The sequence below is a fragment of the Haliaeetus leucocephalus genome, unplaced genomic scaffold, assembly GCF_000737465.1.
Source record: "Haliaeetus leucocephalus isolate CR32 unplaced genomic scaffold, Haliaeetus_leucocephalus-4.0 Scaffold506, whole genome shotgun sequence".
Lineage (NCBI taxonomy): Eukaryota > Metazoa > Chordata > Aves > Accipitriformes > Accipitridae > Haliaeetus > Haliaeetus leucocephalus.
The window spans coordinates 6,345,727-6,358,107 of NW_010972942.1; the positions used below are offsets into that span (position 1 = coordinate 6,345,727).

The 12,381-nt window shown below is 36.1% G+C and overlaps 1 protein-coding gene across 2 annotated transcripts in view; it reads left to right on the top strand.

Annotated features, from left to right (window-relative positions):
* The window catches only part of EYA1 (EYA transcriptional coactivator and phosphatase 1), an 82,741-nt gene that overhangs the window by 36,948 nt on the left and 33,412 nt on the right, over positions 1 to 12,381 (top strand). The window contains exons 5-7 of one of the 2 annotated variants that reach the window (XM_010575889.1): positions 791 to 930; positions 2,091 to 2,174; positions 8,230 to 8,319. In XM_010575889.1, the coding sequence (XP_010574191.1) occupies positions 791 to 930; positions 2,091 to 2,174; positions 8,230 to 8,319 (314 nt within the window). The remainder of the gene's footprint in view (positions 1 to 790; positions 931 to 2,090; positions 2,175 to 8,229; positions 8,320 to 12,381) is intronic. The other variant, XM_010575890.1, reaches the window with a different exon arrangement.

A 12,381-nucleotide genomic window follows, 5' to 3' on the forward strand; every position in this document is an offset into this window, starting at 1 on the left:
AACTTTGTTGTTCTTACGTAAATTATTCTTTTTTACCTGTTCAACAACAGTAAAGATTTTTGTAAATAAATTTTGCTGAAGCATAATAATTAGCATACAATACAGTTTATGAAGAATTGTATCCTGTCTTGAAGGTACTCATTGGAAAAGTTGAGTAGGCCTTTGAAGAATACTATAAAATTCATCTTCATAGTTGATGCATATTTAAAACTTATCAATTGAACTTACCCTGGGAAAATAAGGACTCTGTTTTATGCCATATTTAGAAAGAATTCTATTCATCTGGCTCAAATGTAGCGACCTAAAAGTAAAGTGTCTGCAACCAGACAATTTGGAAAAGTTCTCAATTTCTATATGTTATTTTTTTTTCACACCTGGATGTTTTTTTCTTGCCAGTCACTATAATGGTTATCTTAAGGCATGTTTGAAAACTTAGAATTAAATCAATTTTCTTTTAAAAAAAGCTAGTATCCCTTAAAACTGTTCATTTAGAGTTTAATCTTGTGTATGAAGTGATATGATCTTCTCTATGATTTGAAGGAATGAAGAGGTTTTTTTACTTACTCCTTTTTTATTTGTTTACTGAAATAATTTATATGTCTGTCTTTACATGAACTTGATTGAATTAGTTTATGTATCAGTATTGCCACTTATCATTGTAGATTTAATTATTTTAGTTAGGACTCTTTAGTGAACATCCTGGTTTTAGTGTCACATGTAAAAAGCAAGTAAGTTGAACATTTTGAAGTCTCAACTGAAGGGTAAAAATGTCATTTCTTTACTACAGCAGAATACAGTACAATCCACAGTCCATCAACACCCATTAAAGATTCAGATTCAGATAGATTGCGTCGTAGTTCAGATGGGAAATCACGTGGACGTGGCAGAAGAAACAATAATCCTTCACCACCACCTGACTCTGATCTAGAGGTACATTATATTAGATGTCTTTGACTCTATTTTTATCATTATTTTGCACAAAGAAATATTATTTACACATCAAAAATAAAGTGGCATTGGAGCTCCCTTTCTTTTTTTTCTAACAGTATTTTCATAGAAGATAGAATTTTTCTTCTAAAGAACCTTCTTCATGAAGAGCACCTACTTTCTCTGAAAAATACTGGGGGTTTCTTTCTCCTTTTGATTAAAAAAAAAAAAAAGGCAAAAAAAAAAAAAAGCAGGCTTTTCCCAAGTCAAAGAAAGGTTTGTGTTTGGACAGGAGACACTTCTAGCACAATAGTGGGTTTTGTTCTCTCATGCTATGTTCACATTCCTCCCAGTGGCCCATGCTTTATGTTGAGAACACATCTCCAATGACACACCACAGCTATGAGTGTCCACACTGCATTACTTTTCCTTTCCAAAAGCTTAGCCCATTTGTCATCATGGGAAACACAATCTCACCAGGATTTAAAATACTTGTATTTGAACACTTTATTTTTCATTAAAATATAATTTTCTGTGTGGTCAGAGGACAAATTTAAAACACATATTTTCCATTGGCTGTAAGCAAAAGAATTATTTACTGATGCCATAAATTCTTACACATGCAGCATCTAAGTTGATAATTTTCATTCTTCAGGTGCCTAAAATCCATTAAAAATTAACATAGATTAAGGGGATTTAAGTGCTTAGCAGCAATTTGCTTTATTTTGGTTTTAGAGGTAATTTTCAAGAGCAGTTATATGAACTTTGTTTTGTAAGACTTGCAGAAATACAGAATTCAAACCCCGAAGATTTAATTTTCAGAGGCTTCTCTTCATTTATTTCAGTTTCTATCTCACATCTGGCTTTAAAATAATACATTGTACAATCTCATTTTCTGTGTGTATTTGACAATAACTATAATTCTATTCTAATAGAATAATTTTATATAATAGCAATTGTAGTAAAAAGCTAACAGATTGTATTACCCTATTCTGGAAAAAACTTGTTAGTTCTGAAAATAAATGGCAAGGAAACTATGGTTTTAATATATAACCATTTCAATACAATTTTCTTATTTGTGCGCTTACTGATTCAAATTTTAACTTTCCATTTCAAGTATCAGCTTCACAGAGGAACACATTGATTTGATTCTCTTTTTACAGAGAGTATTCATTTGGGATTTGGATGAGACAATCATCATTTTCCATTCCTTGCTTACAGGGTCCTATGCTAACAGATATGGAAGGGTAAGTGTCAAGAAACTGATGGAAATTTTCAGTAATATTTGCTGGTTTATGGTTGATACACAAAGAAGCCCAGAACATTAGTTGATTTTTCTAGAGGCACACCGGTAGTGGTGTTTCAAGACATAAAAAATCAAGGAGTAAAGCTGTTTCGCATTTCCATTCTTTGCACTTACTCAGCTCTTATATTCAGTAAATAATTAAATAGTGTTGGGAGTAATACTTTGACCACTTGAGGTTTGGTTTGTAGGTACAGAGTGTCTGAAACCTGTTGATATCATCAAAATCTGCAAAGGTTTAGCTCCCCTCAGAGAGTGAAGAACTTCCAGGAGTGATTGCTAAAATAACATTTTAGTTCTGAGCGATCAGCAGTGGACTGTGCTCTGTATTGGGAAGGCAAGAGGAAGAATACTTTTGGACACAGACAGATTAGTCTAACATTTTTTACTTTAACTTTTTTTTAATCTACATATTGACTGATGTTTTTGAAAGTCTGCCTATGAGTCAAATCTTTCTATTATGCACAGTCTATAAATCATAACTGAACTGATGAATATGTCTACAGACTGTGGGTTTCCTTGGTAATTCTCCGAAGAGAAATGCGGTCTTAGGTGAATAAGAACAGTTTATGAATGGAATGCCCTTCTGAGATCAAACTTTGTTTTTCCAGGATTGTATTTGAAAGCTAATGTCTCAGCTTGTGCTAAAATCTGTTACGCCGTTTCATGTTCACCTCATGTAAGGTATAACTAGAAGGTGATTTTTTGGCAACCTTAAAAAATTCTACATATAATGAACAACCAGATAGTTTTGTCTGGCTTTATGTAATCACTCTGTCTTCTTGTAAAGCTTATATTTATCGCTAAATGGTTTTACCCTACACCCAGTTGAGTGAAGGGCAAAGCTACTACTGATTCAGTCCGTGCCTGGGTAAGGTTCTGAATTCCTCCTAATAGCTTTTTGCATTATTAAAATCTAGAGCAGTATTGCCTTGCAACCTTTCTTGCTTGTTCAAGTCTGGTGTATTTTCAGAAGTGTTTGCTGTAATAGCAGCTTACCTGTTTGAGGAATATAATTAGTTTTTTTCATTATGTGTCAGAAAAGCAAGTTAATTCAGCAACCTTGGTTTCCTAGGTGTTATTAGTTTATATTTAGGTAGTAAAAAGACACTAAAACTTTAAATGTTTCAACAATTATTTTATGGACAACAGCTTTATAGAGCATTAAACATTTACTGAAAGTTATTTCCCATTTCTCAGGCCAAAACCAGCTTTTTCATGGCACCCCAAAATCACCATATCTGTGACAGTTCAGTTCAGAATGAGGAGAAAAATCCCAGTGCTCACAAAAAAACTCAGTGCCAGCAGAATCTCACCACTTGCTTTTGGGCAGCAGAGTAGTGCTGGAAAAGCCTAATTAGCCATCACTGTAGAAGTACTTGCGCGAGCATATTTTTTCCATTTGTTACTAGTTTCCTATAGTGGTTTGATTACCTGGGGCCTGAACATAAACACCTTTCTTGCTGGATGCTTGAGGTTGAGGAAAGTGGCTAGTGTTCAACTGCGAAGAGATATAAATACGTATGCTGCAAGGAGGTGGGTGACTCCTGATTGCAGCCTCATCACTGTTGGCACTGATTACTTGAGGTGTAGCTCTCTCCCGGCTGGCTCTGGTTGCGTGGCATGTGGCAGAATACTTCCGCATTGCTAAACGACGACCAACCATTGATGTTAAGAGGGATGATGGCATTAGTGTTTATGCTGTGGATAAATATTAGATCTTTTTGGTGAGGGGTAGCAACATGCACGTCCTTGACTCTCAGATGCAGTCATGAAAGTGTGCCATTCTTGCTTTGTTTTCTTAAAGTTTCATTCATATCACAGTTTCTCTTGGCTTACTGACAGCTTCAGACAACAGTTAGCAATTTCCATAGACATTAGAGGAAGACAGTGTTAAACATTCAAAGCAAACATGCTAGAACATATATCTGTCATATGAGAATTGTAGGGTTTATTTGCAGCAATGGGAGGTGCACGTTTTTTTAAAGAGTGTTTCCTAATGGTTTCTGGCCTTTAAAATCAGAAATCCAGATCATAAGTCAATCTGAAAAAAATTTAAAATTGTTGAGGGGAATTTTTGTTCTTTTCACCTGTATTCTGCTTTTTGAGCAATCTAACTTCATGTTCTCATATGTTTCTGCACTGTGGTGAGGGCTAGAAATGCCCTTTTAAAAAATTAAATCTAAGCTGCTCACATAATCATTAAAATACAAAAGCCAGATCTTCAAACAAACAAAAATATCCTAATTAAATAATAGGGGATTTGGCAACTTGGCATTCAGCTCTTTTCATAATGCCTGAGTGAGTTTCATGGTGAATGACTATGAATGATGAGCAGCCCTGCTGCTGAAGGGATTGATTTTCTTTTCCTTATTCTCTACCTCGTTCATCATAACTTCTTGCTTGTGCCACCCTTTCCTGTATATTCTTACTTTCTCATCTGTTTTTATCACCTCCTCTCCTTTTACTGCTATTGTGCTCTACTTTCTCCCTACTTTTGTCCTTCAGCTTTGTTGGAACAAAATAATACCTTTGTTTTGCAGTTTGTGCAGTCACGGTATAAACTGCTACATTTTTATGTAAGGGTGATTTGAATTTTGTGAATTTCATGGAAATGCATGAAACTAGTATAGGAGTATGATTTGTCCTTCCAGAAGAGAAGAAAAAGAAACAAACCAAAACATTTCCTTATGCTTTTGGAATTTTTTTTTAATATGTACAGAGAGATCTGTTGACCAAATACAAAGTTATCAGTTACTTTAATTGACCTCAGGGCTTCTAACACCTCAAAACTTATGTTTTGAGCCAGATGTCAACTGTTTAAGTTTTGGGATTTGGAAAAAGTCGGAGCCCTTCTTTAGCGTCTTGGAGCAGGTGGAAATACATCTCAGTATTGGCACTAGAATACTGTGGTCTTTATGTACATTTCCACTCTCCGTGAAAGCACTTATATTCAGAGGCTTTAAAGGAATTTTCCTTTAAATTATAAGCTATTTTAATGTGGTTTAATATATTTTAGAGATTGAGAAAAACAAAGCCTGGTTTCACTTAACCCTTCATTTGTGACCTGTAGGCTTAAGTGGAAAATAAGCCTTGTACCCAAAGTGAACTTTCCTGTTTTTCAGCTTCTTGTTTCTCCACAAAACAAAGAAATCAAGTGGGTAGAATTTAGAAATGACATACAGACAATGTTTTGGCTCCAATACCAGTATTCAAAACAAGAGGCCTGCTTAAGCAGTTTGACATTGGTATTTCTTTTCTTTAGCTAAACTGTACCTCCCTCAGAGATTTGTACCTGATTTTGACCATACCTGAAAAGACACTCCGACTGAACCTGCAAATCCTAATCAACAAGAAGAGGTTGTTAGCTTTCCTTCTCATTGTGTGACACCTCACAATAATTAGTTAGCAATTAGTGGCTTAAAATTGCAAAAGAAGGTTTGGTATGGGATTTTTTTTTTTTTTTTAAAGCCTTATTCCAGCCTTGTCTTTTTTTCAAGTTTTCAGCCCCCACTGTGATGTCTGCCATCAGAGTTTAATCTGCTGCAGTGCCTTAAACCAAGGCTCTTGTGCTTTTTACTAGAGCAGTTGCAAGACTGTGACTACACAGATACTTAAAATCCTAATGCAGATAAGGTTTTTGCTTCTGGTAAATATGTGGGTATCCAGAGCTGCAGCTTAACACAGTTCTTATGCTAAGTGGAACTTTCTATAGAAAAAGATTGTGTTTAATCAAGGAATTAAGGTTTTTTTGAAAAGCAACCTGTTTTGTTTTTTCTCTTAGCTTTTATGGTATTTAATCTGACATTTTCAGTAGGTGCCAATGATTTTCTTATATGTTTTTCTCCTAATTAAATTAACCTAATAAATGGCATTATTTTAGTATTACTTTAGAGAAATCCCCATTCTGTTTTTTCTGCCATTTATAAATACCTTGGAGTGAGATGGTTCACAGAAATCTCTGCAAAAAGCCATTTTCTCAGACTCAGAAGTGTGATAAAAAGTTTAATAAAAATGTTTAATTTAAGTCATGCATACATTGAAACTTAAAATATATATTCACAGCCATTTGTTGAAAATTAACCTTATGGGTTCATAACCAATATCATGCTCTGTCTGCCCATTTACTGTGCTTTTCAAAATGATGTTCCTATTATGGATGGAAGCTCAGAACGGGATTAGTTCGACACTGTTATGTTAGCTGTTGATAATCAAGGTGTAGCTAGTGATCTTCATTTGCATCTTAGACCCTTAGTCCATCTAACTCCTTTCAATGACTAGAGCAGAGACTTCTTTGCGTGACTTCGGTTAGTGCTCAGGCACAACAGAAATCCTTGTCTGGTTTAAAAAACAAAGGCTGATGAGGAGTGAAGGATGGTGGGGTGGTAACTAGGCACAAAGATAAGCAGGAATGTCAGAGGGAGAAGTAGCCTTAGGCCTAGCTGGAGAGAAAATATCACCTGCTTTTCCACCTCACATGCCTACAAAAGTAAAGTAAAGGAAGACATAGCTCTACAAATAGAGCAATATTAAAAGAGAGACAGAATACTTTTGTTCATATTTTAAAGTCTTTCCATTTGAATTAAGAAGCCAAATATTCTTTTTTTGGTGGTGCCAATTTAAATAGAAGGCTTATTTTTAAGGGAAAAGTTCATCAAAATAGTACGACGCAATTTTTCTTTCCCATTTATAAGGGCTATTTTTTTGATACTAGAAAACTTATTGACTCTTAATGTATGTGAGTTCAACAATAGATGTTTTGTCTGTTCTATGTAGCTTTGTTTCTAAATGCTTCTTTCCAAAATTCTTTTTCTGGTTAATTTTACTTGGATTTTGGCATTTCCAGAAGGCAAACAGGCTGCCAAATCACCATTCTTTTCCAACTCTTTGCTCCTGACACATTTTGCCTTTTAACCAGTAGTTATAGAAAAATATTTGAAAGTTCAGAGATCATGTTGAAACACCTATTAATTTGATTGAGAGGTGGAAAAGAAACTAGGGACTGCATCTCTTGGTTTTTAACTTTGAGTTGTCATCAGGTTTAGAATATTAACTTATTTTAAGTAAAATATGGGTTGTCACTTCTGCAGTTCTATTTAAAATATAATTCCTAACAAGCTAACATTGTTAATAGAGGGTGTCATGAGATAATATAACATGTTCTTTCTAACTCATGCTTCTGTGTGCTTGGATATACTTGGCATTATAATTGAGAAACTCTATATCAAATGTATATATTAGGCTTTCTTTTCAATTTTTCAGACTGAAAATATATAAAACACCAAAAAAAATCAAAACAAGACAAACATCTGTAACGCATTTGTTAACCACAATGCTGAACATGCTTTTTGAGTTTATTAGCTCAGTAAGGAATAAGTTGTTATGGTAATTTCTGTAGCAAAGTTAAAGTGTGTTATGTATTAATAACAAACAATAGATTTGTTCACTCTGCATGGGTGGGCCAAACTGAAAGCATAATTAAAGCATGGTTTTGTGGAGAATCAAGGAGTAGTTTTAAATCTAATTGCCATTTGCAAATAAAACATCAGCGGTGATTTGCTTTAAAGTCACTAGGTATTCCCAGGACTGAATCCTTTCACTGGTGACCAGTGAGAGTTTATTTGGAGTAACAATAGCATTATCGTGCCCCTGGTTGATCATAAAACTTGTAAACAGTTGTGAAATCTGGAGAAGTTTTAGGTGAAATGGATTTGCCCTTTCTGCATGGAGGGCAGAGAGCCCATGCCAGGAATGCATGAGGATGACCACAGAGGTCCCGCTGCATAGTCACGGTATCAGTCGAGTTAAAGTCATATTTTTGAGTTTTACTGGTGAGTGTTACAGTACAGGATTACAGAGTTACTGAAGTTAAACTGAAGAAGTGGATGTTGCATTTAATACATCAAATAATCTCTTGAAAAGCATTTCCTCCAGCTTCTATTCTGGTGTGTGTGTTAGGCATGGTATTGCTAGTGTACTCACTTAATTTCTTCTTTAAGGATCCACCCACTTCTGTGTCTCTTGGACTCCGAATGGAAGAGATGATTTTCAATTTGGCAGACACGCATCTATTCTTTAATGATTTAGAAGTAAGTGTTCATTCCTTTAAAAGACGTAGAGGTGATTTAATGTTTGTCTCTTTTAATGTGTTGTTAGATGGTCTGACAATTATTTTTGGTTTCACAGTTTTAATATGGAAATGTTTAGAAGGTATCTGTATAATTTAGTCATTCAGATATATAATAATATCTACACCGAATGTCTGCACTGGCATTCAAAGGTTACAATAGTTTAAATGGTAGAGTTTTGTCCTCACAGGTCTTAGTATCTATGACCACAGTAGACAAGTTTTAGAAGTGGATACACCAAAAGCGTCTATAAACATTAGAATTCAATAGTCTGCATTAAATATTAAACTTCAGCTTCTATAAACAGTTAATGGCTGGGTACAGATTTCTCACTTACATCCCGCTGTGGGCAAGTATTACCTTAAGCCCGAGGGAAATCATTAATGTTGTATATGCTGTGCATCTCAGTGGCCTATTACCAGGGGTCCTCTGCCTTCCGCAGCGGCAGGTACGGTTTGTGACATGCTAGGGTTTCTCTGCCGCTCATGCCGCTCCCCTGCGGTGTGCAGCGAGGAGCTGGTGTCGGCATGCCACGGGCTTTTTCAGCCTACGTAGGCTATGGTTTGGCGACGCTTGTGAGATCGCTCTAAAACTATCCGAACTGCTGAAAGAGACTGTCACCATAATGCCTGGCTGCTTCATCTTAAAAGGGAAAAAAGCAATTTCTGATCATATTTTAATAACATGAAAACATGAAAACAATCAGATTTCTTTCCCATCATAATGAAGACAGCTGTTTATTTAAAATCCAACTGTTAAGCAAGCTTGTGGTGAGGCTGCCAACACACATTAATCATCAAGTTGTTGTTTTGCTAGATTTTAGAATAGTGTGTTATTCCAGACAGGCAAAAGAATCTAAAAGATTCAAATGCAACTTTTTCTGATCAAAGTTAATTGGCAGCAATTGGCCTTTAAATATTTCCTGATGTTTCCCTTTTCAAAATCAAGCAAAATACACCTTATTTAATAGATGAGCCAAAATAATTTGAAAAACGCCAGTGTGTGATAGACCTTAAATGTGGTTTGTCCAACATCTGTCCTATATTTTGATTTCTTTTCATCTAAAAAGAAACCACTCACAGATGATTTGGCATCTTAGAATGTAATGAAATTATTTAAATGTGCTTTCTTTTTTCTTCCATTCCGTAGTGGAGTATTTATTTTTTATGCTTACAATAAAATAGATGATTTCTTTAAATTTTAAAACATTGTTTTCTTTCATTAAGGTAGCTGTATGTAGAGAGATGATTGTTTTGCATATAAAAAACACCATTAGTGAGTTGCATGTACAGGACTGTTTTTTCAGATTTGTAGAAAAGTGTAACAATGCTAGTTATTCTCCAAATCTGTCTCTGATTTCTGGTTAAATTTCATTTTATCCAGAGCAGAAGGAGAAAGTACTACTGTATCTTACAAGCATATTCAATAAAGTTCAGTGTGTTTTCATTTGCTGTGCATAGCCAGATACATAGTAGACTTGTAGCTACTTCTTCATGCATGATTGTCAAAGTCACTGACTTGAATGGAAGTTAATCAACTGCATCTTAGGGATAGTAGATTTTCTTCTGCTAATGGGCGTGTTACAGCTGTAACAGTACAGCATGGCAGTTCATTCACTGAACTGCGAAGCTGTGTATGAGCAAACTACTGATCCAGGTGGTTCACGGAAGCGGAGGAGCTCACTGGATGAGCTTGGGTCCTTGCATTTCGCCCATAACAAGCAGGTTTCTCTTGTATCTCCAAACTCAAGTGTAATAGTCTGTGTCTATACCCTAGTCTGTCTTCTTCATACGCAGAGGCAATTAGGAGTGAGCAGCTGCGTTCATGCCCTTGTACATGAGCTGTAAGTGCTTATTTCTGAGGAACATGAGCTCCGATCTGAAAGGTCATGCCCTGTCTAAGGGAGTGAAGAGCATGTTCAGCCTGCAGAGGAGTAGGTTTGTGCTTGTGGACTGCCATAGAGAAGTCTTCAGAGAAGTACACAGGGAGGGCGGCATAAGAGAGCCTGTTCTTTGTGGGAAGCAGCACCTAAGGGCTAGACCTGGCCACAGAATGAGGCTTTCAGTTCACCAGAAATGTCACGTTTTTTGAAACGTCACAGATGTGTGATGGTTTTGAAGGAACACATCTTCCTGGAGCCGCAGTGTGTCGTTCTTGTGAGCGTCATCGTTATTAGCAGGGCCTGCCTGGTTCCCAAGGCCTGTGACCTCAGGGCAGATTCCTCGCATCCATCTCAAACCAAAAGTCCTTGCTTGGTGGTTTGGAAGTTCAGGCTGCCCTACAGCTTGACAGGCTTCCATGAAAACTGCGGGCAATTTGGCTTGGCTGTGCCTCGGGCTTAAAGCATCTGTTCTTGCTGATGAAGGACTGAGTCTGGAAGACGTAGTGGTGACCCTGCTCAGACCTAAGCTTTCCAATTCATGCGCACAAGCATCTTGGCTGTTAGGAATTGAGAAGTTTGTAGGCAACATTGCCAGCGAGCCACAGAGCTTGGGCATCCTTGCCCAGAAGTAGTATGAAGACAGGCAAAGCTGGATTTGGAACGTGTCTAACCCGCAGTGTAGGCATGTCTTTGGGTCTAGGCATAATTTAAAGCGGGAACCTGAAAGCTGATGCTCTCCGGCTCACCCGGGCTCAGAGGGAACCCTTCCTGGCATATAGAGAGGCTGGGTTTACGGGCAGGCAATCATCTGTCATAACTTTGGCCTATGATGCACATTTTTCCAGATACCACAAGTTAATGTTTTTTAATAAAAATCTTCTTTTATCCAACACGTTCCAGAAAGCTCTAATCAGAACAGTTCTCTTGTCATCCAAGTTAGGGGGAAAGTATTTTGTCTTATAAGCTGCTGAAGACTGATTTAACATTTTGAATGCAAAGGGCAGAGTTGCAGCAGTGATCTCCGAAGCACTGCTTGATTTGTGTATGACCTAACTGGCTTTCCAGTGATTTATTTAATGTTATTAGGTTAAATTCTAAACTTCAGCAGTCATTTTTCAGTCTGTCTAAAGTGAATCAATGCCAACGTGTACCAGTTGCAAACTAGTTCACCCATCCTAATTTAGTAGGGGATACAGCCTGCTAAATGAATTATCTAATTTCCTATACGTTTTCTTTTATGTAATAATAATAATAATAATAATGGTATTTGTAATTGGCATTTTTCAAACTCAGTGAAAAAATTCAGTCAGATCTCACTGTCTAGCTCCGAAGTCAGTATTCTCTTTATGAATGGGTGAGCTGCTCTTAGATTTACAGTTATTTACTGCACCCTCAATTCGTGCTAGTTCTTAGTGTATTGCTTTGAGAAAAAGTAAAAGAGATGGCTTACTTCCTTCACTTTGCACAGATTTATTTGGAGTCATTAATTCTCAATTGATGTAATAGTAAATAATTTCAGATCTCGAAGGAACATTTCTTAAACAGCATGTTAAAGGAATATGACAAGTTTTTTAACATAGCGAAAGGAAAATATTAGTGTTTACTTATGCATAATTTGATCTAAGTACTGTCATAAGCAATGATTTCTTGCATTAATATTAATTTCATAATGAAATTATAGAAGTCAAAAAGTAGAAAATAGTGCAGAGTTCTCAAAATTTAGATTCCAAAATCTGTATTTGGACTTCAAAATAGGAAGTTTAGGTTTTCAGTATTGAAAATTTCATTTAAATATCTCATATTCTGCTCTGTAGTAGAAGTTTAATTGTGTGCAGGGGGGAATAACTACATTGGTGAAATGCTCTCAAGAGGACCAGAGTTATCTCATCAGAAAAGAACGTGTGATTTTACATGCTGATTATGTTGTGATAGGGATAATAAGATGTAATATTTTAATGGTATGTATGGAGCAATTACACATGTTGGGTATTTTAGGATGTATGCTCCAGTGTTTTAGGGAAATTAGCAACTTGATGATAGGACTGAAACGTGACATCAGCCTATCTGCATCTTTAAAGACTGTATGTATTTACATATTTATACTGACCCTCTTAAAAGATTAGTTTATTCATTTCTTTGGC